At 39.7% G+C, this 26097-nt stretch overlaps 1 protein-coding gene across 2 annotated transcripts in view; it reads right to left on the reverse strand.

Annotated features, from left to right (window-relative positions):
* EML4 (EMAP like 4) overlaps window positions 1–26097 on the reverse strand; it is a 401715-nt gene that overhangs the window by 85537 nt on the left and 290081 nt on the right. For both annotated transcript variants that reach the window (XM_053712326.1, XM_053712325.1), the window contains exons 16-18: window positions 22178–22245; window positions 17931–18019; window positions 17192–17289 (exon numbers count right to left, since the gene is read on the reverse strand). In XM_053712326.1, the coding sequence (XP_053568301.1) occupies window positions 17192–17289; window positions 17931–18019; window positions 22178–22245 (255 nt within the window). The remainder of the gene's footprint in view (window positions 1–17191; window positions 17290–17930; window positions 18020–22177; window positions 22246–26097) is intronic.

Here is a 26097-nt window from a genome sequence, read left to right on the forward strand (position 1 = left end):
ATAGTACGTACCAGCACTATTTGAAAATAACAAACTCTTGATTGAATAATGAAAAACTACAGTTAAACACTAAAAAACTCTAAGCCATCTCCGTGGAGATGTTGCCTGTACAACGGCAAAGAGAATGACTGGGGTAGGCGGAGCCTAGGAGGGATCATGTGACCAGCTTTGCTGGGCTCTTTGCCATTTCCTGTTGGGGAAGAGAATATCCCACAAGTAAGGATGACGCCGTGGACCGGACACACCTATGTTGGAGAAACATAATTTATGTAAGAACTTACCTGATAAATTTCTTTCATATTGGCAAGAGTCCATGAGGCCCACCATTTTTATGGTGGTTATGATTTTTTGTATAAAGCACAATTATTTCCAAATTCCTTTGTTGATGCATTCTACTCCTTTCTTTATCACCCCACTGCTTGGCTATTCGTTAAACTGAATTGTGGGTATGGTTTATTTATAGGCATTTTGAGGTTTGGGAAACTTTGCCCCTCCTGGTAGGATTGTAAATCCCATATGTCACTAGCTCATGGACTCTAGCCAATATGAAAGAAATTAATTTATCAGGTAAGTTCTTACATAAATTATGTTATTTAATGAAATAAACACAATTTGCAAAAACGTAACTGTGCCTTTAAGAGAAAAAAAGGCATACACAAACTGCAAAAGAGGGTAAAATTGCTTAAAATTTTCCGAAATGTTTACAGTGTACCCACTAAGCCTTAGAAGGATTGCACCACAAGTAAATAAACAATAACCCCACAAATGACAAAACCGGATTGAAATTTGTCTAAAAACCGGTAAAAACCCCTATTAGCACCTTGCCACAGCTCTGCTGTGGCCCTACCTGCTCTTAGGAACAATAATCTGGGGTTAAAGCTTCGAATAGGCCCTCAGAAGACTATCAGGACCTCAGGAGAAGTTGCTTGCTGCTTGTCTGAATTACTAAGTGCGCAACTGAGGTGCGAAAATAGGCCCCGCCCACCTCACTCGATGTTGCTGGGGCCTACACAAATCTAGCAAACTATGTTTGAAAACCATGTGGGTTATAACAACCCTAAATAAGCCAAATGACCCCTCAAGCAAACGTTCCCATAAACATAAAAAAACATTACTCCCAGAACACACAAACGTTTGTCACTTTCTAATAAACAAACTAAGTGCCCAAAAAAACTTAGCCCTTCATGCAAGCTAGTAAAGCCTCTTTCATACTAGGATTACTGATTACCCATCCCCTAATGGGGATACTGTCAGCCTTTCTGAGTTAACACAGTCTCTGCAGAAAATATGACTGAACATACCTCATTGCTGCATAGCAAGAAACCGTTCCTCACACTGAAGTTTCCCTGTACTCCTCAGCTACTGTGGGAACAGCAGTGGACCTTAGTTACAAATGCTAAGATCATAATCCTCCAGGCAGAAATCTTCATCTATGTCCTGCCTGAGAGTAAATAGTACAACACCGGTACCATTTAAAAATAACAAACTTGATTGTAGTTAAAATTAAACTAACAGCTTAACACCTCTTTCACTTTACCCTTCCTGCTTAGAGCCGGGAAAGAGAATGACTGGGGGATGGAATTAAGGGGGGAGCTATATAGACTGCTCTGCTGTGGTGCTCTCTTTGCCACTTCCTGTTGGGAAGGATAATATCCCACAAGTAAGGATGAATCCGTGGACTCGGTACATCATGCAAAAGAAATATATATATATATATATATATATACATACACACACAGTATATAGATATCAAAATAACAAAAGTATTGCATTGAGCAATGATACTTTTTTTATTGGACTAACTATACATTTATAAGTTGACTAACTTTTGGAACAGTTCCTTTCTTTATCAAGTGTGGAGCAATACTCAATTGCTCCAGACTTGATAAAGGAAGGAACTCTTCCGAAAGCTTGTCAACTTATAAATGTATAGTTAGTCCAATAAAAAAGTATCATTGCTCAATGCAATACTTTTGTTATTTTGATATCTATATACTGTATGTATATATATATATATATATATATATATATATATATATATATATATATTATAATCTTTTATTTGCAGAGCGCCAACAGATTCTGCAGCGCTATTAACATAGGCGGAATACAAGGAAACATTTATAGGGATCAGAGTGGTAGAGGATATATATATATATATATATATATATACACACATACATACACACCAATTTAGCATGCACTCCCAAAGCCTTAGCTCATCCGTTGCCTAGGTGGCTCCTCAATCAATATGCTAAATATCTCCAGAAGTAAGGGCACTCACAGGGCTTGACAGTAGTAGAAAAAAATCTTTATTTCATTTATCTTAAAGGGACAGTCAAGTCCAAAAAAAACTTTCATGTTTCAAATAGGGCATGTAATTTTAAACAACTTTCCAATTTACTTTTATCACCAATTTTGCTTTGTTCTCTTGGTATTCTTAGTTGAAAGCTAAACCTAGGAGGTTCATATGCTAATTTCTTAGACCTTGAAGACTGCCTCTAATCTAAATGCATTTTGATAGTTTTTCACCACTAGAGGGCATTAGTTCACGTGTTTCATATAGGTAACATTGAGCTCATGCACGTTAATTTACCATGGAGACAGCTTTGATTGGCTAAAGTGCAAGTCTGTCAGAAGAAATGAAATAAGGGGGCAGTCTGCCGAGGCTTAGATGCAAGGCAATTACAGAGGTAAAACGTGTATAATTATAACGGTGTTGGTTATGCAAAACTGGGGAATTGGTAATTAAGGGATTATCTATCTTTTAAAACAACAAAAATTCTGGTGTTGACTATCCCGTCATGGAATGGCATTTTGAGACGCCGAATTGTGTTTACACGGATACAGATTGTCTTGAAAAAGGAAAGATATATAGCCGAAACGTTGACTGACACTTAAGATGAATTAAATGAAATAAATAAATATATATATATATATATATTTTTTCTTTTTGGCTGCCCATCTCTGCGCGACGTAACCCCTTCGCTGCGCTAGGTTCCCAGCCGTGTCTCACGACAGGAGAACAAAGCTCACATTGGAGCCTATGAAATTGCGCAAGATTGATTGCATTAGCATTGAACCTAACTTCAGATATAAAATACAAAGACAAGTGCACTCTCACGAACGGTATCACAAATAACAGGGTTCTAGTAGGTGATGATATAACTGATAGAAGACAGCACTCGCTGGTCTTAATGTAACAGAAGATTTATTTATCTGTTTGTTTATACATATATATACACACACACACACACACACACACACACACACATATATAACATAATTTATGTAAGAACTTACCTGATAAATTCATTTCTTTCATATTAGCAAGAGTCCATGAGCTAGTGACGTATGGGATATACATTCCTACCAGTTGGGGCAAAGTTTCCCAAACCTCAAAATGCCTATAAATACACCCCTCACCACACCCACAAATCAGTTTAACACATAGCCAAGAAGTGGGGTGATAAGAAAAAAGTGCGAAAGCATAAAAAAATAAGGAATTGGAATAATTGTGCTTTATACAAAAAAATCATAACCACCACAAAAAGGGTGGGCCTCATGGACTCTTGCTAATATGAAAGAAATGAATTTATCAGGTAAGTTCTTACATAAATTATGTTTTCTTTCATGTAATTAGCAAGAGTCCATGAGCTAGTGACGTATGGGATAATGACTACCCAAGATGTGGATCTTCCACGCAAGAGTCACTAGAGATTTTATAATGAAAAAAACTGAAAATATAAGCAGAAGAATCAAACTGAAACAGCTGCCTGAAGTACTTTTCTACAAAAAACTGCTTCAGAAGAAGAAAACACATCAAAATGGTAGAATTTAGTAAAAGTATGCAAAGAAGACCAAGTTGCTGCTTTGCAAATCTGATCAACCGAAGCTTCACTCCTAAACGCCCAGGAAGTAGAAACTGACCTAGTAGAATGAGCTGTAATCCTTTGAGGCGGAGTTTTACCCGACTCGACATAGGCATGATGAATTAAAGATTTTAACCAAGATGACAAAGAAATGGCAGAGGCCTTCTGACCTTTTCTAGAACCGGAAAAGATAACAAATAGACTAGAAGTCTTTCGGAAATTCTTAGTAGCTTCAACATAATATTTCAAAGCTCTAACTACATCCAAAGAATGCAATGATTTCTCCTTAGAATTCTTAGGATTAGGACATAATGAAGGAACCACAATTTCTCTACTAATGTTGTTAGAATTCACAACCTTAGGTAAAAATTTAAAATAAGTTCTCAACACCGCCTTATCCTGATGAAAAATCAGAAAAGGAGACTCACAAGAAAGAGCAGATAATTCAGAAACTCTTCTAGCAGAAGAGATGGCCAAAAGAAACAAAACTTTCCAAGAAAGTAATTTAATGTCCAATGAATGCATAGGTTCAAACGGAGGAGCTTGAAGAGCCCCCAGAACCAAATTCAAACTCCAAGGAGGAGAAATTGACTTAATGACAGGTTTTATATGAACCAAAGCTTGTACAAAACAATGAATATCAGGAAGATTAGCAATCTTTCTGTGAAAAAGAACAGAAAGAGCAGAGATTTGTCCTTTCAAGGAACTTGCAGACAAACCTTTATCCAAACCATCCTGAAGAAACTGTAAAATTCTCGGAATTCTAAAAGAATGCCAGGAAAAATGATGAGAAAGACACCAAGAAATGTAAGTCTTCCAGACTCGATAATATATCTTCCTAGATACAGATTTACGAGCCTGTAACATAGTATTAATCACAGAGTCAGAGAAACCTCTTTGACTAAGAATCAAGCGTTCAATCTCCATACCTTTAAATTTAAGGATTTGAGATCCTGATGAAAAAAAGGACCTTGCGACAGAAGGTCTGGTCTTAACGGAAGAGTCCACAGTTGGCAAGAGGCCATCCGGACAAGATCCGCCTACCAAAACCTGTGAGGCCATGCTGGAGCCACCAGCAGAACAAACGAGCATTCCTTCAGAATCTTGGAGATTACTCTTGGAAGAAGAACTAGAGGCGGAAAGAGATAGGCAGGATGATACTTCCAAGGAAGTGACAATGCATCCACTGCTTCCGCCTGAGGATCATTGGATCTGGACAGATACCTGGGAAGTTTCTTGTTTAGATGAGAAGCCATCAGATCTATTTCTGGAAGTCCCCACATTTGAACAATCTGAAGAAATACCTCTGGGTGAAGAGACCATTCGCCCGGATGTAACGTCTGGCGACTGAGATAATCCGCTTCCCAATTGTCTATACCTGGGATATGAACTGCAGAAATTAGACAGGAGCTGGATTCCGCCCATACCAGTATTCGAGATACTTCCTTCATAGCCCGCCCATACCAGTATTCGAGATACTTCCTTCATAGCCAGAGGACTGTGAGTCCCTCCTTGATGATTGATGTATGCCACAGTTGTGACATTGTCTGTCTGAAAACAAATGAACCATTCTCTCTTTAGAAGAGGCCATGACTGAAGAGCTCTGAAAATTGCATGGAGTTCCAAAATATTGATTGGTAATCTCACCTCTTGAGATTCCCAAACCCCTTGTGCTGTCAGAGACCCCCAAACAGCTCCCCAACCTGTCAGACTTGCATCTGTTGAAATTACAGTCCAGGTCGGAAGAACAATAGAAGCCCCCTGAACTAAACGATGGTGATCTGTCCACCACGTCAGAGAGTGTCGTACAATCGGTTTTAAAGATATTAATTGAGATATCTTTGTGTAATCCCTGCACCACTGGTTCAGCATACAGAGCTGAAGAGGTTGCATGTGAAAACGAGCAAAGGGGATCGCGTCCGATGCAGCAGTCATAAGACCTAGAAATTCCATGCATAAGGCTACCGAAGGGAATGATTGTGACTGAAGGTTTCGACAAGCTGAGATCAATTTTAGACGTCTCTTGTCTGTCAGAGACAGAGTCATGGACACCGAATCTATCTGGAAACCTAAAAAGATTACCCTTGTCTGAGGAATCAATTAACTTTTCGGTAAATTGATCCTCCAACCATGATCTTGAATAAACAACACAAGTTGATTCGTATGAGATTCTGCTAAATGTGAAGACTGAGCAAGTACCAAGATATCGTCCAAATAAGGAAATACCACAATACCCTGTTCTCTGATTACAGACAGAAGGGCACCGAGAACCTTTGTAAAAATTCTTGGAGCTGTTGCTAGGCCAAACGGCAGAGCCACAAACTGGTAATGCTTGTCTAGGAAAGAGAATCTCAGAAACTGATAGTGATCTGGATGAATCGGAATATGCAGATATGCATCCTGTAAATCTATTGTGGACATAAAATGCCCTTGCTGAACAAAAGGCAGGATAGTCCTTATAGTTACCATTTTGAATGTTGGTATCCTTACATAACGATTCAATATTTTTAGATCCAGAACTGGTCTGAAGGAATTCTCCTTCTTTGGTACAATGAAGAGATTTGAATAAAACCCCAGCCCCTGTTCCAGAACTGGAACTGGCATAATTACTCCAGACAACTCTAGATCTGAAACACATTTCAGAAATGCTTGAGCTTTCGCTGGATTTACTGGGACACAGGAAAGAAAAATCTCTTTGCAGGAGGCCTTATCTTGAAGCCAATTCTGTACCCTTCTGAAACAATGTTCTGAATCCAAAGATTGTGAATTGAATTGATCCAAATTTCTTTGAAAAAACGTAATCTGCCCCCTACCAGCTGGGCTGGAATGAGGGCCGTACCTTCATGTGGACTTGGGAGCTGGCTTTGGTTTTCTAAAAGGCTTGGATTTATTCCAGACTGGAGATGGTTTCCAAACTGATACCGCTCCTGTGGGTGAAGGATCAGGTTTTTGTTCCTTATTGTGACGAAAGGAACGAAAACGATTATTAGATCTAAATTTACCTTTAGATTTTTTATCCTGTGGTAAAAAAGTTCCTTTCCCTCCAGTAACAGTTGAGATAATAGAATCCAACTGAGAACCAAATAATTTATTACCCTGGAAAGAAAGGGAAAGCAAAGTTGACTTAGAAGACATATCAGCATTCCAAGTTTTAAGCCATAAAGCTCTTCTAGCTAAAATAGCTAGAGACATATACCTGACATCGACTCTAATGATATCAAAGATGGCATCACAAATAAAGTTATTAGCATGTTGAAGAAGATTAACAATGCTATGAGAATTAAGATCTGTTACTTGTTGCGCTAAAGCTTCTAACCAAAAAGTTGAAGCTGCAGCAACATCCGCTAAAGATATAGCTGGTCTAAGAAGATTACCTGAACATAAGTAAGCTTTTCTTAGAAAGGATTCAATCTTCCTATCTAAAGGATCCTTAAAGGAAGTACTATCTGCCGTAGGAATAGTAGTACGTTTAGCAAGAGTAGAGATAACCCCATCAACTTTAGGGATTTTGTCCCAAAACTCTAATCTGTCAGATGGCACAGGATATAATTGCTTAAAACGTTTAGAAGGAGTAAATGAATTACCCAAATTATTCCATTCCCTGGAGATTACTTCAGAAATAGCATCAGGGACAGGAAAAACTTCTGGAATAACTACAGGAGATTTAAAAACCTTATTTAAGCGTTTGGATTTAGTATCAAGAGGACCAGAATCCTCTATTTCTAATGCAATTAAGACTTCTTTAAGTAAAGAACGAATAAATTCCATTTTAAATAAATATGAAGATTTATCAGCATCAACCTCTGAGACAGAATCCTCTGAACCAGAGGAACCATTATCAGAATCAGAATGATGATGTTCATTTAAAAATTCATCTGAAAAATTAGAAGTTTTAAAAGACCTTTTAAGTTTACTAGAAGGAGGAATAACAGACATGGCCTTCTTAATGGATTTAGAAACAAAATCTCTTATGTTAACAGGAACACTCTGAGTATTAGATGTTGACGGAACAGCAACAGGTAATGTAACATTACTAAAGGAAATATCTGCATTAACAAGTTTGTCATGACATTCATTACAAACAGCTGGAGGAACAGATAACACAAGTTTACAGCAGATACACTTAACTTTGGTTGATCCAGCACCAGGCAGCGTTTTTCCAGAAGTATCTTCTGACTCAGTGTCAACCTGGGACATCTTGCAATATGTAATAGAAAAAACAACATATAAAGCAAAATTGATCAAATTCCTTAAATGACAGTTTCAGGAATGGGAAAAAATGCCAGTGAACAAGCTTTTAGCAACCAGAAGCAATAAATAATGAGACTTAAATAATGTGGAGACAATAGTGACGCCCATATTTTTAGCGCCAAAAAAGATGCCCACATTATTTGGCGCCTAAATGCTTTTGGCGCCAAAAACGACACCACATCCGGAACGCCGACACTTTTGGCGCAGAAAAACGTCAAAAAATGACGCAACTTCCGGCGACACGTATGACGCCGGAAACAGAAAAAAAAAATTTGCGTCAAAAAAGTCAGCGCCAAGAATGACGCAATAAAATGAAGCATTTTCAGCCCCCGCGAGCCTAACAGCCCACAGGGAAAAAGTCAAATTTAAGGTAAGAAAAAACAGAATTTATGCTTACCTGATAAATTACTTTCTCCAACGGTGTGTCCGGTCCACGGCGTCATCCTTACTTGTGGGATATTCTCCTCCCCAACAGGAAATGGCAAAGAGCCCAGCAAAGCTGGCCATATAGTCCCTCCCAGGCTCCGCCTACCCCAGTCATTTGACCGACGGACAGGAGGAAATATATATAGGAGAAACCATATGGTAACGTGGTGACTGTAGTTAGAGAAAATAATTCCTCAGACCTGATTAAAAAACCAGGGCGGGCCGTGGACCGGACACACCGTTGGAGAAAGTAATTTATCAGGTAAGCATAAATTCTGTTTTCTCTAACATAGGTGTGTCCGGTCCACGGCGTCATCCTTACTTGTGGGAACCAATACCAAAGCTTTAGGACACGGATGAAGGGAGGGAGCAAATCAGGTCACCTAAACGGAAGGCACCACGGCTTGCAAAACCTTTCTCCCAAAAATAGCCTCCGAAGAAGCAAAAGTATAAAATTTGTAAAATTTGGCCAAAGAGTGCAGTGAAGACCTAGTCGCTGCCTTACATATCTGGTCAACAGGAGCCTCGTTCTTGAAGGCCCATGTGGAAGCCACAGCCCTAGTGGAGTGAGCTGTGATACTTTCAGGAGGCTGCCGTCCGGCAGTCTCAAAAGCCAATCTGATAATGCTTTTAAGCCAAAAGGAAAGAGAGGTAGAAGTTGCTTTTTTACCTCTCCTTTTACCAGAATAAACAACAAACAAGGAAGATGTTTGTCTGAAATCTTTTGTAGCCTCTAAATAGAATTTTAGAGCACGGACTACGTCCAAATTGTGTAACAAACGTTCCTTCTTTGAAACTGGATTCGGTCATAAAGAAGGTACAACTATCTCCTGGTTAATATTTTTGTTGGAAACAACCTTCGGAAGAAAACCAGGCTCAGTACGCAAAACCACCTTATCTGCATGGACCAGATAGGGCGGAGAACACTGCAGAGCAGATAACTCAGAAACTCTTCTAGCAGAAGAAATTGCAACCAAAAACAAAACTTTCCACGATAATAACTTAATATCTACGGAATGTAAGGGTTCAAACGGAACCCCTTGAAGAACTGAAAGAACTAGATTAAGACTCCAGAGAGGAGTCAAAGGTCTGTAAACAGGCTTGATTCTAACCAGAGCCTGAACAAACGCTTAAACATCTGGCACAGCTGCCAGCCTTTTGTGAAGTAAAACAGATAAAGCAGAGATCTGTCCCTTCAGAGAACTTGCAGAAAATCCTTTCTCCAAACCTTCTTGTAGAAAGGAAAGAATCTTAGGAATTTTTATCTTGTTCCATGGGAATCCTTTAGATTCACACCAACAGATATATATTTTCCATATTTTATGGTAAATTTTTCTAGTTACAGGCTTTCTAGCCTGAATAAGAGTATCTATTACAGAATCTGAAAACCCACGCTTTGAAAGAATCAAGCGTGCAATCTCCAAGCAGTCAGTTGGAGGGAAACCAGATTCGGATGTACGAATGGACCCTGAACAAGAAGGTCCGGTCTCAAAGGTAGCTTCCATGGTGGAGCCGATGACATATTCACCAGGTCTGCATACCAAGTCCTGCGTGGCCACGCAGGAACTATCAAGATCACCGAAGCCCTCTCCTGATTGATCCTGGCTACCAGCCTGGGAATGAGAGGAAACGGTGGGAATACATAAGCTAGGTTGAAGATCCAAGGTGCTACTATTGTATCCACTAGAGTCGCCTTGGGATCCCTGGATTTGGACCCGTAACAAGGGACCTTGAAGTTCTGACGAGAGGCCATCAGATCCATGTCTGGAATGCCCCATAATTGAGTTATTTGGGCAAAGATTTCCGGATGGAGTTCCCACTCCCCCGGATGCTCCTCCATCACCAGGGAACTCCTTGTTCCCCCCTGATGGTTGATATATGAAACAGTCGTCATGTTGTCTGATTGACACCTTATGAATTTGGCCTGTGCTAGTCGAGGCCAAGCCTTGAGAGCATTGAATATCGCTCTCAGTTCCAGAATGTTTATCGGGAGAAGAGAGTCTTCCCGAGACCATAGACCCTGAGCTTTCAGGGGTTCCCAGACCGCGCCCCAGCCCACCAGACTGGCGTCGGTCGTGACAATGACCCACTCTGGTCTGCGGAAGCTCATTCCCTGTGACAGGTTGTCCAGGGTCAGCCACCAACGGAGTGAATCTCTGGTCCTATGATCTACTTGGATCGTCGGAGACAAGTCTGTATAATCCCCATTCCACTGTCTGAGCATGCACAGTTGTAATGGTCTTAGATGAATTCGTGCAAAAGGAACTATGTCCATTGCCGCAACCATCAAACCTATTACTTCCATGCACTGCACTATGGAAGGAAGAAGAACAGAATGAAGTACCTGACAAGAGCTTAGAAGTTTGATTTTCTGGCCTCTGTCAGAAAAATCTTCATTTCTAAGGAAACTATTATTGTTCCCAAGAAGGGAACTCTTGTTGACGGGGACAGAGAACTCTTTTCTATGTTCACTTTCCCCCTGTGAGATCTGAGAAAGGCTAGGACAATGTCCGTATGAGCCCTTGCTTTTGACAGAGACGACACTTGAATCAGGATGTCGTCCAAGTAAGGTACTACTGCAATGCCCCTTGGTCTTAGCACCGCTAGAAGGGACCCTAGCACCTTTGTGAAAATCCTTGGAGCAGTGGCTAATCCGAATGGAAGTGCCACAAACTGGTAATGCTTGTCCAGAAAGGCGAACCTTAGGAACCGAAGATGTTCCTTGTGGATAGGAATATGTAGGTACGCATCCTTTAAATCCACCGTGGTCATGAATTGACCTTCCTGGATGGTAGGAAGGATCGTTCGAATGGTTTCCATTTTGAACGATGAAACCCTTAGAAACTTGTTTAGAATCTTGAGATCTAAAATTGGTCTGAATGTTCCCTCTTTTTTGGGAACTATGAACAGGTTGGAGTAAAACCCCATCCCTTGTTCTCCTAATGGAACAGGATGAATCACTCCCATTCTTGACAGGTCTTCTACACAATGTAAGAATGCCTGTCCTTTTATTTGGTTCGAAGATAATTGAGACCTGTGGAACCTTCCCCTTGGGGGTAGTTCCCTGAATTCCAGGAGATAACCTTGAGAAACTATTTCTAGCGCCCAAGGATCCTGAATATCTCTTGCCCAAGCCTGAGCAAAGAGAGAAAGTCTGCCCCCCACCAGATCCGGTCCCGGATCGGGGGCCAACACTTCATGCTGTTTTGGTAGCAGTGGCAGGTTTCTTGGCCTGCTTACCCTTGTTCCAGCCTTGCATCGGTCTCCAGGCTGGCTTGGTTTAAGAAGTATTACCCTCTTACTTAGAGGATGTAGAATTTGAGGCTGGTCCGTTTCTGCGAAAGGGACGAAAATTTGGCTTATTTTTAGCCTTAAAAGACCTATCCTGAGGAAGGGCGTGGCCCTTTCCCCCAGTGATGTCTGAAATAATCTCTTTCAAGTCAGGGCCAAACAGTGTTTTACCCTTGAAAGAGATGTTAAGCAATTTGGTCTTGGAGGACACATCCGCTGACCAAGACTTTAGCCAAAGCGCTCTGCGCGCCACGATAGCAAACCCTGAATTATTCGCCGCTAATCTAGCTAATTGCAAAGCGGCATCTAAAATAAAAGAGTTAGCCAAATTAAGTGCTTGAACTCTGTCCATAACCTCCTCATACGAAGATTCTTTATTGAGCGACTTTTCTAGTTCTTCGAACCAGAAACACGCAGCTGTAGTGACAGGAACAATGCATGAAATTGGTTGTAGAAGGTAACCTTGCTGAACAAACATCTTTTTAAGCAAACCCTCTAACTTTTTATCCATAGGATCTTGAAAACACAACTATCTTCTATAGGAATAGTAGTGCGTTTGTTTAGAGTAGAAACCGCCCCCTCGACCTTGGGGACTGTCTGCCATAAGTCCTTTCTGGGGTCGACTATAGGAAATAATTTCTTAAATATAGGGGGAGGAACAAAAGGTATGCCGGGCCTTTCCCACTCCTTATTTACTATGTCCGCCACCCGCTTGGGTATAGGAAAAGCATCAGGGGACACCGGAACCTCTAGGATGTCCATCTTACATAATTTCTTTGGAATGACCAAATTGTCACAATCATCCAGAGTAGATAATACCTCCTTAAGTAGTGCGTGGAGATGTTCTAATTTAAATTTAAATGTTACAACATCAGGTTCAGCTTGTTGAGAAATTTTCCCTGAATCTGAAATTTCTCCCTCAGACAAAACCTCCCTCCTGGCCCCTTCAGATTGGTGTGAGGGCATGTCAGAACAGTTATCATCAGCGTCCTCTTGCTCTTCAGTGTTTAAAACAGAGCAATCGCGCTTTCTCTGATAAGTAGGCATTTTGGATAAAATGTTTGCAATAGAATTATCCATTACAGCCGTTAATTGTTGCATGGTAATAAGTATTGGCGCACTAGATGTACTAGGGGCCTCTTGTGTGGGCAAAACTGGTGTAGACACAGAAGGGGATGATGCAGTACCATGCTTACTCCCCTCATTTGAGGAATCATCATGGGCAATATCATTATCTATGGCATTATTGTCCCTACTTTGTTTGGACACTATGACACAATTATCACATATATTTAAATGGGGAGAAACCTTGGCTTTCATACATATAGAACATCGTTATCTGATGGTTCAGACATGTTAAACAGGCTTAAACTTGTCAACAAAGCACAAAAAACGTTTTACAATAAAACCGTTACTGTCACTTTAAATTTTAAACTGGACACACTTTATTACTGAATATGTGAAAAAGTATGAAGGAATTGTTCAAAATTCACCAAAATTTCACCACAGTATCTTAAAGCCTTAAAAGTATTGCACACCAAATTTGAAAGCTTTAACCCTTAAAATAACGGAACCGGAGCCGTTTTTACATTTAACCCCTATACAGTCCCAGGTATCTGCTTTGCTGAGACCCAACCAAGCCCAGAAGGGAATACGATACCAAATGATGCCTTCTATAAGCTTTTTCAGTGGTTCTTAGCTCCTCACACATGCATCTGCATGCCTTGCTTTCCAAAAACAACTGCGCATTAGTGGCGCGAAAATGAGGCTCTGCCTATGACTAGAAAAGGCCCCCAGTGAAAAAGGTGTCCAATACAGTGCCTGCCGTTTTTTTAAAACAATCCCCAAGATTATAATAACTATTAATAGTTATAATCTGCCAAATATGCTTAGTAAAGTAATCGTTTTAGCCCAGAAAAATGTCTACCAGTTTTTTAAGCCCTAATGAAGCCCTTTATTCTTATACTAAACTAAGAAAATGGCTTACCGGTTCCCATAGGGAAAATGACAGCTTCCAGCATTACCAAGTCTTGTTAGAAATGTGTCATACCTCAAGCAGCAAAAGTCTGCTCACTGTTTCCCCCAACTGAAGTTAATTCATCTCAACAGTCCTGTGTGGAAACAGCCATCGATTTTAGTAACGGTTGCTAAAATCATTTTCCTCTTACAAACAGAAATCTTCATCTCTTTTCTGTTTCAGAGTAAATAGTACATACCAGCACTATTTTAAAATAACAAACTCTTGATTGAAGAATAAAACTACATTTAAACACCAAAAAAACTCTTAGCCATCTCCGTGGAGATGTTGCCTGTGCAACGGCAAAGAGAATGACTGGGGTAGGCGGAGCCTGGGAGGGACTATATGGCCAGCTTTGCTGGGCTCTTTGCCATTTCCTGTTGGGGAGGAGAATATCCCACAAGTAAGGATGACGCCGTGGACCGGACACACCTATGTTGGAGAAAAATTGATTTATTCATATGCATTATCCCAAATATGAAACTGACTGTCTGAAATAAGGAACGTTGAACATCCTGAGTCAAGGCAAATAAATGTTTGAATACATATATTTAGAACTTTATATAAAAGTGCCCAACCATAGCTTAGAGTGTCACAGAAAATAAGACTTACTTACCCCAGGACACTCATCTACATGTAGTAGAAAGCAAAACCAGTACTGAAACGAGAATCAGTAGAGGTAATGGTATATATAAGAGTATATCGTCGATCTGAAAAGGGAGGTAAGAGATGAATCTCTACGACCGATAACAGAGAACCTATGAAATAGACCCCGTAGAAGGAGATCATTGAATTCAAATAGGCAATACTCTCCTCACATCCCTCTGACATTCACTGCACGCTGAGAGGAAAACCGGGCTCCAACTTGCTGCGGAGCGCATATCAACGTAGAATCTAGCACAAACTTACTTCACCACCTCCATAGGAGGCAAAGTTTGTAAAACTGATTTGTGGGTGTGGTGAGGGGTGTATTTATAGGCATTTTGAGGTTTGGGAAACTTTGCCCCTCCTGGTAGGAATGTATATCCCATACGTCACTAGCTCATGGACTCTTGCTAATTACATGAAAGAAATATATCACACACACACACTCAGCAATATACTTTTATTTATTTTGTCACCCTTTTCCTGTAATTCCATTCTGAGATTGTGAGCTTTTCAGTTCCTGTTAGAAATGGAAGTGCAGAACATGGTTACATTCCACACAGCCAGTGCGCACTCTAGTGACCTATTAATAACTAATTGGCCACAGCAGAGAAAGTAACCTAAGTTACAACATGGCAGCTCCCATCGTTTTATAGACACTAAAACTTTACATTTTGTCACTTAACTTTAAAAAAATCTTTTCTGTGGATGCATAATTTTATCTAGCATTTATTTAGTGTTTAATTTCCCTCTGTGCAATATAGTGCTATAGATATGTGCACACTACAAAACATACATACCTGCATTTCAATATAAGATACAAAGAGAACATAATACATTTGATAATAGAAATACAATGGAATTTTTTTATTTTGCTCTATCTAAATAATGAAGGAAAAACTTGTGGGTTTCAAGTCCCTTTAAGTATAGTCCTAATCACAGAACCTGTATAAAGGTTTAAAACTTGGTTTAGATTAAATTAGTTATTAGCTATTTTATATACAACTTCACCAAAATATGTAGCAGGGGGTGCAGCAGCAGAGAACACTTACAATTCTGCCTTTACTTACTACTAATTGCACACACTGGGCTACATTTATCAAGCTGCATGAGCACCTTTGGAGCCCCAGCATTTCAGGCTCGCTTAAGTAGCAGCAGTTTTAAGACCACTTCTACGTACCACTCAGCCATCTATAGTGTGGCAGGTTTCATCTTGATCAGATCTGATTGGGATGGGTGACAGACCCCGCTTTAGCACACAAGCAGCTTGTGCAATGTTAAATGTAGGCAGAGGATGCTGTCCGCTCGCTTCGAGGATGGGCGGCAAGGTTCATGAGTTAACTGTGTCCACCCACTGTTTGGTAAATGGAGCCCACTGTCTGGATATCTCTTACACAAAGATATATGCGTTCATTTTTTGTTCAAACCATCTACTGTACTTCTAGTTATTTAGAACAAAATTGGTTTATCAAAGAGTTTAACCATAGAGTGGCTGAAGCTACTGGAGTCTAAGGCTCCCTCCACAGAAGAAGATTTGTAACTTGTACACTATCTGAATTATACAACTTTAATTTTGACTATCAGGTCTTTTTCATTTTGTGCAATTAATAAGAAGGCAGACCATGATTATGCTCTAATGTTATACTATTTATTAGGAATCTAGGAGGAAGGACAGTTTTGATGCACAAGAATTTAGCACAGATTTAATTTAGTTTCAGTTTAACATAAATAGCTAGTAACACAATATTACTGTTAAGGGATTAGTAAAAGTTGAAGAAAAAATAATATATATATATATATATATATACACACATACATATATATATATATATATATATATATATTTGGGCTTTCCTATATAAACCTTTCGACAAAAAGATAAGAGAAGGAAGCAAACTAAATAAATAGAGCATACAAATTTAAACAACTTTCTAATTTACTTCTAAGTCATGACTGTCTAATTATGACTTTACTGTCCCTTTAATATTAGGGAGGTCAGTATCCTAACCATATTATTAGGGAGGTCAGTATCCTAACCATATTATTAGGGAGGTCAGTATCCTAACCATATTATTAGGGAGGTCAGTATCCTAACCACAACATTAGCAACAGATACTAACAGAAGGAACTTTCTCAGGTAATACTGAAGTGTGATTTTGATGGGTAGTAGCGTCTACAGAGAAATGATGTAAAGCAGCAATTTTCAATTTTTTTTAATTTTTTTTTAAGTGGGGGCTTTACGGTGTCTTTTAAAAAGTTTGCTAGGATAGAGATGATCACTTCATCACTACCATGTGCAGACTTTTGTTTGCTGTTCAAAGTATACAACTATTGTTAAATAAAGCTCTATAGGGCTATTGCTTTTTATTTTTCTCTTTAAACAGTAGTACGGCTACAGACATGCTCTCCGCACAAAATAGGAGTTCAAAGAGTAACTCTAAATATAATTAACTGTCCAGTGAATTATTTAGAACACATTATACAGCTTAATTGTTACAAATAATTTATATAGATGGGTTTCTTATAACTGAAGTCAGTGTGTACTAAACTTCTTCAGTTTTATAGCCGGGCAATTAATGGTCTTTTCCCTTACACAGTTTACAATTATACCTAAATGAACTTTGTGCTATAAATGACAGCATAATAGATTAAAGCTCAACTAAATTGACAATGCAGACATATTACTTACAGTGCACTTTCCATATCTACTATATTTTCTCCCATTCTCTGATACAGTGTAGAGGTAAATAAAGTTATCGTGAGAACCCACTGCAAGCAGAGTTCCATCTAATAAAAAGGAAAACAATTGATTATATGCTCCATCTGATGACTTTTACAAGTGCAATCATATGAGACCACAAAGTATAATTTATATACTTTATTTAAATATGTCAGTGAAATTAGGTACTTTATGGGAAACTCCGGTCAAAATTTAAATGCACATAGATAAATGACATCTTTGAATAGAAAAACATATGCAATATACATCTATTGGCAAAAATGCTTCTAGTAAAAGTTATCACTGTTTTAGTGTCAACATTTTTCCCTACACGTGCATGAGGTATAGCTAGATATTCTCAGTGTATCAGCATTTTAAATACGCTAGCTGCTCAGAGCGCAAGTGGGGCTTGTATCATGTCAGCAATTCAAAAATGGAGTCATTACCAGGTGGTACAAGCACCTTAGACTCTCTGGGCAAGTGCTGTGTTTAAAATGCTGGTGCACGGTGCATACTTAAATACACTTTTGAAACGGTTATAGCTTTTATTAGAAGTATTTTTGCTAAACAGGTATATTAGAAAAATGCTTCTATTCAAAACTGAAATGCATTCATGTTGATTGCAATTTTGGTTGGAATGCCCCTTAAAAAAAACAAAAAAAAAAAACACAATGCTTTTTTATAATGGAGAAAAATACAATTTACATACCAACTGAATATCGCATCACAGAGAGCTGTTCATTTCCATCTGTATGTATAGAAACAAGATCTCTGGTTTCTGCATCCAGAACAAACCATCTACAAACGAATAAAGCTGTATTAGCCAAAACAGCCTGATCTTAAAAAGCAGTTACACAAAAAAAAAAAAAAAGTAAAAGTAGGTAAAACATTTTCAGCATGTTAATGACAGGAGAGATCTGCATAGTAGTATGACAAAAGCTTCCTAACAAGGACGGTTTACTCAAAACTAAAGGGACATAGAAGTCAAATTAGACTCATTATTCAGATAGAACCTGTCATTTTTTTAAATTTACTTTTATTATGACATTTTCTATGTTCTTATGGCTAGATTTAGAGTTTTGTCAGTAACGACCCGCGTAGCTAACGCTGGCTTTTTTCCCCCCGCACCTTTTAAATACCGCTGGTATTTAGAGTTCACAGTGGCATATTTACCGCCACTGCAACTCTCAATACCAGCGGTGCTTACGGACGCGGCCAGCTTCAAAAACGTGCTCTTGCACGATTCCCCCATAGGAAACAATGGGGCAATTTGAGCTGAAAAAAACCTGCAAAAAAGCAGCGTTCAGTTCCTAACGCAGCCCCATTGTTTCCTATGGGGAAACACTTCCTAAGTCTGCACCTAACACCCTAACATGTACCCCGAGTCTAAACACCCCTAACCTTACACTTATTAACCCCTAATTTGCGGCCCCCGCTATCGCTGACACCTGCATATTTTTTTTAACCCCTAATCTGCCGCTCCGTACACCGCGGCAACCTACATTATCCCTATGTACCCCTAATCTGCTGCCCCTAACATCGCCGACCCCTATATTATATTTATTAACTCCTAATCTGCCGCCCCCAACGTCGCCTCCACCTACCTACAATTATTAACCCCTAATCTGCCGACTGGACCTCACCGCTACTCTAATAAATGTATTAACCCCTAAAGCGAAGTCTAACCCTAACACTAACACCCCCCTAAGTTAAATATAATTTAAATCTAACGAAATAAATTAACTCTTATTAAATAAATTATTCCTATTTAAAGCTAAATACTTACCTGTAAAATAAATCCTAATATAGCTACAACATAAATTATAATTATATTCTAGCTATTTTAGGATTAATATTTCTTTTACAGGCAACTTTGTATTTATTTTAACCAGGTACAATAGCTATTAAATAGTTAATAACTATTTAATAGTTACCTAGTTAAAAGAATTACAAAATTACCTATAAAATAAATCCTAACCTAAGTTACAATTAAACCTAACACTACACTATCAATAAATTAATTAAATACAATACCTACAAATAAATACAATTAAATAAACTAACTAAAGTACAAAAAATAAAAAAATATTTACAAACATTATAAAAATATTACAACAATTTTAAGCTAATTACACCTACTCTAAGCCCCCTAATAAAATAACAAAGCCCCCCAAAATAAAAAAATGCCCTACCCTATTCTAAAATACAAATAAAAAAGCTCTTTTACCTTACCGGGCCTTTTGCGGGGCATGCCCCAAAGAATTCAGCTCTTTTGCCTGTAATCCTCGATTGCGTCCCTCGAATTCCTATTGGCTGATAGGATTCTATCAGCCAATCAGAATTAAGGTAGGGAAATTTTGATTGGCTGATGGAATCAGCCAATCAGATTCAAGGTTAATCCGATTGGCTGATCCAATCAGCCAATCAGATTGAGCTTGCATTCTATTGGCTGTTCAGCTCAATCTGATTGGCTGATCCAATCAGCCAATCGGAATGAACTTGAATCTGATTGGCTGATTCCATCAGCCAATCAGAATTTTCCTACCTTAATTTCGATTGTCTGATAGAATCCTATCAGCCAATCGGAATTCGAGGGACGCAATCTTGGATGACGTCCCTTAATGGAACCTTCATTCTGTGTTAGGACGTCGGAAGAAGAGGATGGATCCGCGCCGGAGGTCTTGAAGATGGAGCCGCTCGTCGTCGGATGGAAGAAGATAGAAGATGCCACTTGGATGAAGATGTCTACCGGTCCGGATCTCCTCTTCTGCCCGGATAGGATGAAGACTTCTGCCCGATGATGGACCTCTTCAGCCGCCGCTTGGATCAAGACTTCAGCCGGAGGATGGACGTATTCAGCCCCCGCTTGGGCTTGGATGAAGACTTCGGAGCCTGGTCCGATCGGTGATACCCGGCGTGGTGAAGACAAGGTAGGAAGATCTTCAGTGTCTTAGTGTTAGGTTTATTTAAGGGGGGTTTGGGTTAGATTAGGGGTATGTGGGTGGTGGGTTGTAATGTGGGGGGGGGTATTGTATGTTTTTTTTTTTTTTACAGGCAAAAGAGCTGAATTATTTGGGGCATGCCCCGCAAAAGGCCCTTTTAAGGGCTGGTAAGGTAAAAGATCTTTTCTATTTGTATTTTAGAATAGGGTAGGGCATTTTTTTATTTTGGGGTAGGTTTAATTAGCTTAAAATTGTTGTAATATTTTTATAATGTTTGTAAATATTTTTTTATTTTTTTGTAACTTAGTTCTTTTTTTTATTTTTTGTAGTTTAGTTAGTTTATTTAATTGTAGATAATTGTAGGTATTTTATTTAATTAATTTATTGATAGTGTAGTGTTAGGTTTAATTGTAACTTAGGTTAGGATTTATTTTACAGGTAATTTTGTAATTATTTTAACTAGGTAACTATTAAATAGTTATTAACTATTTAATAGCTATTGTACCTGGTTAAAATAAATACAAAGTTGCCTGTAAAATAAATATTAATCCTAAAATAGCTACAATATAATTATAATTTATATTGTAGCTATATTAGGATTTATTTTACAGGTAAGTATTTAGCTTTAAATAGGAATAATTTATTTAATAAGAGTTAATTTATTTTGTTAGATTTAAATTATATTTAATTTAGGGGGGTGTTAGTGTTAGGGTTAGACTTAGCTTTAGGGGTTAATACATTTATTACAGTGTTGGCGAGGTCCGGTCGGCAGATTAGGGGTTAATACTTGAAGTTAGGTGTCGGTGATGTTAGGTAGGGCAGATTAGGGGTTAATACTATTTATTATAGGGTTTTTGAGGCGGGAGTGAGGCGGATTAGGGGTTAATAACTATTATAGTAGCGGTGAGGTCTGGTCGTCAGATTAGGGGTTAATAAGGGTAGGTAGGTGGCGGCGACGTTTGGGGTGGCAGATTAGGGGTTAATAAATATAATATAGGGGTCGGCGGTGTTAGGGGCAGCAGATTAGGGGTACATAGGGATAACGTAGGTGGCGGCGGTGTGCGTTCGGGCAGATTAGGGGTTAAAAAATTTTAATAGAGTGGCGGCGATGTGGGGGGGACCTCGGTTTAGGGGTACATAGGTAGTTTATGGGTGTTGGTGTACTTTAGAGCACAGTAGTTAAGAGCTTTATGAACCGGCGTTAGCCCAGAAAGCTCTTAACTCCTGGCTTTTTGCTGCGGCTGGAGTTTTGTCGTTAGATTTCTAACGCTCACTTCAGCCACGACTCTAAATACCAGCGTTAGAAAGATCCCATTGAAAAGATAGGATACGCAATTGACGTAAGGGGATCTGCGGTATGGAAAATTCGAGGCTGCAAAGTGAGCGTTAGACCCTTTCCTGACTGACTCTAAATACCAGCGGTAGCCCAAAACCAGCGTTAGGAGCCCCTAACGCTGGTTTTGACGGCTAACGCCAAACTCTAAATCTAGCCGTTAGTATCTTATACTGAAAATGCAAAACTAAGTATGCTCAGGCGCAGCATTGCACTACTTGGAGCTAGCTGGCGATTGGTGGCTACGGACCATTGTTTCTTTCTAATGGCACAGCAGATGTGTTCAGTTAGATCCCAGTAGTGCATCGCTGCTCTGGGGTTGGCTTTAACCATGTATTTAACCTATATGCAAACATAAGTGTAATAATATACTTTGACACATTACTTCAACTAATTTGCAGTATCAAGCGCCCCCCACCTCCGTTTCCAGGATGAAGAATGAAATCAAAAATAATAAAACGTTATCAACACTCAAGCGAGTCATCCAATAATTAGAGGGCATGCTAATAATGTGAAATAAGAATAAGCCTTGAAGATAGTTTATTATTAATATACTTCTGTTCTAGCAATTAGAAGTAAATTTAACTGAGAAGTATATTTCAGAATATAAAGAGAGTAAATAATGTCACTACACCAAAAACAAAATGTCAGGATGTTTTTTTCTTCCTAAACTAAAAATACCTTCCAGAATGTGTTCCAATTGCTACTACTATTCCACTTGGATGAAAATCTGCACAGTGTCCCGTTTCCTGTACCAATAAAAAAACAGTTATGATTTATTTGCAATACACATGTAATTTATAGGAATTTGTACTATTCATGATTGTCCCAACACTACAAAGTTAACAAAAAACAATATGTGTGTGATGTGTACATTATACCACAAATGTCATGGCAGCTTTGTTTATAATTATATCTCTCTCTTATTAACATCCATGCATATACTCAAGAAGCAATCACTACAATTTTCTTGAGTAGAACAATACTGATCAAACTGTCTATAGATCTAACAAAAAGTACAAAGGGTGGTAGACCAGGAGTAAACATTATTAAAAAACAAAGCAAAACAACACAATTATCATGCATATAAAACAATCTTTTTAATGTGTCAAAACATTTTTTTTATGGAGAAAAGGAAGTCCATACTTTTAAGCAGAGAAGTAGAAGTTTGCAAAACTTCATATACAAATCATTAAAGTTTAAGGAATTATTAAAAGGTATCTAAAAGTGTTTAATACAAATAAAAAAAATAAAAAACATATCTAAAAAGATAACTATATCTATGATAAAAGTTAAACCACACAAAGTGTAACAATTAGAAAAAACAGAATTTATGCTTACCTGATAAATTACTTTCTCCAACGGTGTGTCCGGTCCACGGCGTCATCCATAACTTGTGGGAATATTCTCTTCCCCAACAGGAAATGGCAAAGAGCACAGCAAAAGCTGTCCATATAGTCCCTCCTAGGCTCCGCCCACCCAAGTCATTCGACCGACGGACAGGAGAAAAAAACAGGAGAAACCATAAGGTGCCGTGGTGACTGTAGTTAAAGAAAGAAATTCATCAAACCTGATTAAAAAACCAGGGCGGGCCGTGGACCGGACACACCGTTGGAGAAAGTAATTTATCAGGTAAGCATAAATTCTGTTTTCTCCAACATTGGTGTGTCCGGTCCACGGCGTCATCCATAACTTGTGGGAACCAATACCAAAGCTTTAGGACACGGATGAAGGGAGGGAGCCAATCAGGTTACCTAAACAGAAGGCACCACGGCTTGCAAAACCTTTCTCCCAAAAATAGCCTCCGAAGAAGCAAAAGTATCAAATTTGTAGAATTTGGCAAAAATGTGCAGGGAAGACCAAGTCGCTGCCTTACATATCTGATCAACAGAAGCCTCATTCTTGAAGGCCCATGTGGAAGCCACAGCCCTAGTAGAGTGAGCTGTGATGCGCTCAGGAGGCTGCCGTCCGGCAGTCTCGTAAGCCAATCGGATGATGCTTTTCAGCCAAAAGGAAAGAGAGGTAGTAGTAGCTTTTTGACCTCTCCTCTTGCCAGAATAAACGACAAACAGAGAAGACGTTTGTCTGAAATCCTTTGTTGCTTCTAAATAGAACTTTAAAGCACGAACTACATCTAAATTGTGTAGCAAACGTTCCTTCTTTGAAACTGGATTCGGACACAAAGAAGGCACAACTATTTCCTGGTTAATATTCTTGTTGGAAACAACCTTTGGAAGGAAACCAGGTTTAGTACGCAAAACAACCTTATCTGAATGGAACACCAGATAGGGCGGATTATACTGCAAAGCAGATAACTCAGAAACTCTTCTAGCAGAAGAAATAGCACCCAAAAACAGAACTTTCCAAGATAACATCTTGATATCTATGGAATGTAGAGGTTCAAACGGAACCCCTTGAAGAACTGAAAGAACTAAATTCAGACTCCAGGGAGGAGTCAAAGGTCTGTAAACAGGCTTGATCCTGACCAAAGCCTGAACATCAGGCACAGCTGCCAGTCGTTTGTGTAACAAGACAGATAAAGCAGAAATCTGTCCCTTTAGAGAACTCGCTGATAATCCCTTATCCAAACCTTCTTGGAGAAAAGAAAGGATCCTAGGAATTTTGATCTTACTCCATGAGAATCCCTTGGATTCACACCAACAGATATATCTTTTCCATATTTTATGGTAAATTTTTCTAGTTACAGGTTTCCTGGCTTGTACCAGAGTATCTATTACAGAATCCGAAAACCCACGCTTAGATAAAATCAAGCGTTCAATTTCCAAGCCGTCAGCTGGAGGGAAACTTGATTTGGATGTTCGAATGGACCTTGTACTAGAAGATCCTGTCTCAAAGGTAGCTTCCATGGTGGAGCCGATGACATATTCACCAGGTCTGCATACCAAGTCCTGCGTGGCCACGCAGGAGCTATCAAGATCACCGAGGCCCTCTCCTGCTTGATCCTGGCTACCAGCCTGGGAATGAGAGGAAACGGTGGAAACACATAAGCTAGGTTGAAGGTCCAAGGCGCTACTAATGCATCCACTAGAGTCGCCTTGGGATCCCTGGATCTGGACCCGTAGCAAGGAACCTTGAAGTTCTGACGAGACGCCATCAGATCCATGTCTGGAATGCCCCATAATTGAGTCAACTGGGCAAATATCTCCGGGTGGAGTTCCCACTCCACCGGATGGAATGTCTGACGACTCAGATAATCCGCCTCCCAGTTTTCCACTCCTGGGATGTGGATCGCAGATAGGTGGCAGGAGTGATCCTCCGCCCATTTTATGATTTTGGTCACTTCTCTCATCGCCAGGGAACTCCTTGTTCCCCCCTGATGGTTGATGTAAGCAACAGTCGTCATGTTGTCTGATTGGAATCTTATGAATCTGGCCCTTGCTAGTTGAGGCCAAGCCCTGAGAGTATTGAATATCGCTCTCAGTTCCAGAATGTTTATCGGCAGAAGAGACTCTTCCCGAGACCATAGCCCCTGAGCTTTCAGGGAGTCCCAGACCGCGCCCCAGCCCACTAGACTGGCGTCGGTCATGAAGATGACCCACTCTGGTCTGCGGAAGCTCATTCCCTGGGACAGGTGATCCTGGGTTAGCCACCAACGGAGTGAGTCTCTGGTCTTCTGATCTACTTGAATCACTGGAGACAAGTCTGTATAGTCCCCATTCCACTGTTTCAGCATGCACAGTTGTAATGGTCTTAGATGAATGCGCGCAAAAGGAACTATGTCCATTGCCGCTACCATCAACCCGATCACTTCCATGCACTGAGCTATGGAAGGAAGAGGAACGGAATGAAGTATCCGACAAGAGTCTAGAAGTTTTGTTTTTCTGGCCTCTGTTAGAAAGATCCTCATTTCTAAGGAGTCTATAATTGTTCCCAAGAAGGGAACCCTTGTTGACGGGGATAGAGAACTCTTTTCCACGTTCACTTTCCAGCCGTGAGATCTGAGAAAGGCCAGGACAATGTCCGTGTGAGCCTTTGCTTGAGGAAGGGACGACGCTTGAATCAGAATGTCGTCCAGGTAAGGTACTACTGCAATGCCCCTTGGTCTTAGTACCGCTAGAAGGGACCCTAGTACCTTTGTGAAAATCCTTGGAGCAGTGGCTAATCCGAAAGGAAGCGCCACGAACTGGTAATGTTTGTCCAGGAATGCAAACCTTAGGAACCGATGATGTTCCTTGTGGATAGGAATATGTAGATACGCATCCTTTAAATCCACCGTGGTCATGAATTGACCCTCCTGGATGGAAGGAAGAATAGTTCGAATGGTTTCCATCTTGAAAGATGGAACCTTGAGAAACTTGTTTAAGATCTTGAGATCTAAGATTGGTCTGAACGTCCATTGCTGCAACCATCAACCCTACTACTTCCATGCACTGAGCTATGGAAGGTCGTGGAACAGAGTGAAGAACTTGACAAGTGTTTAGAAGCTTCGACTTTCTGACATCTGTCAGGAAAATCTTCATTTCTAAAGAATCTATTATTGTCCCCAAGAAAGGAACTCTTGTCGACGGAGACAGGGAACTCTTTTCTATGTTCACTTTCCATCCGTGAGATCTGAGAAAGGCCAGAACGATGTCTGTGTG

The sequence above is a fragment of the Bombina bombina genome, chromosome 4 (assembly GCF_027579735.1).
Source record: "Bombina bombina isolate aBomBom1 chromosome 4, aBomBom1.pri, whole genome shotgun sequence".
Classification (NCBI taxonomy): Eukaryota; Metazoa; Chordata; class Amphibia; order Anura; family Bombinatoridae; genus Bombina; species Bombina bombina.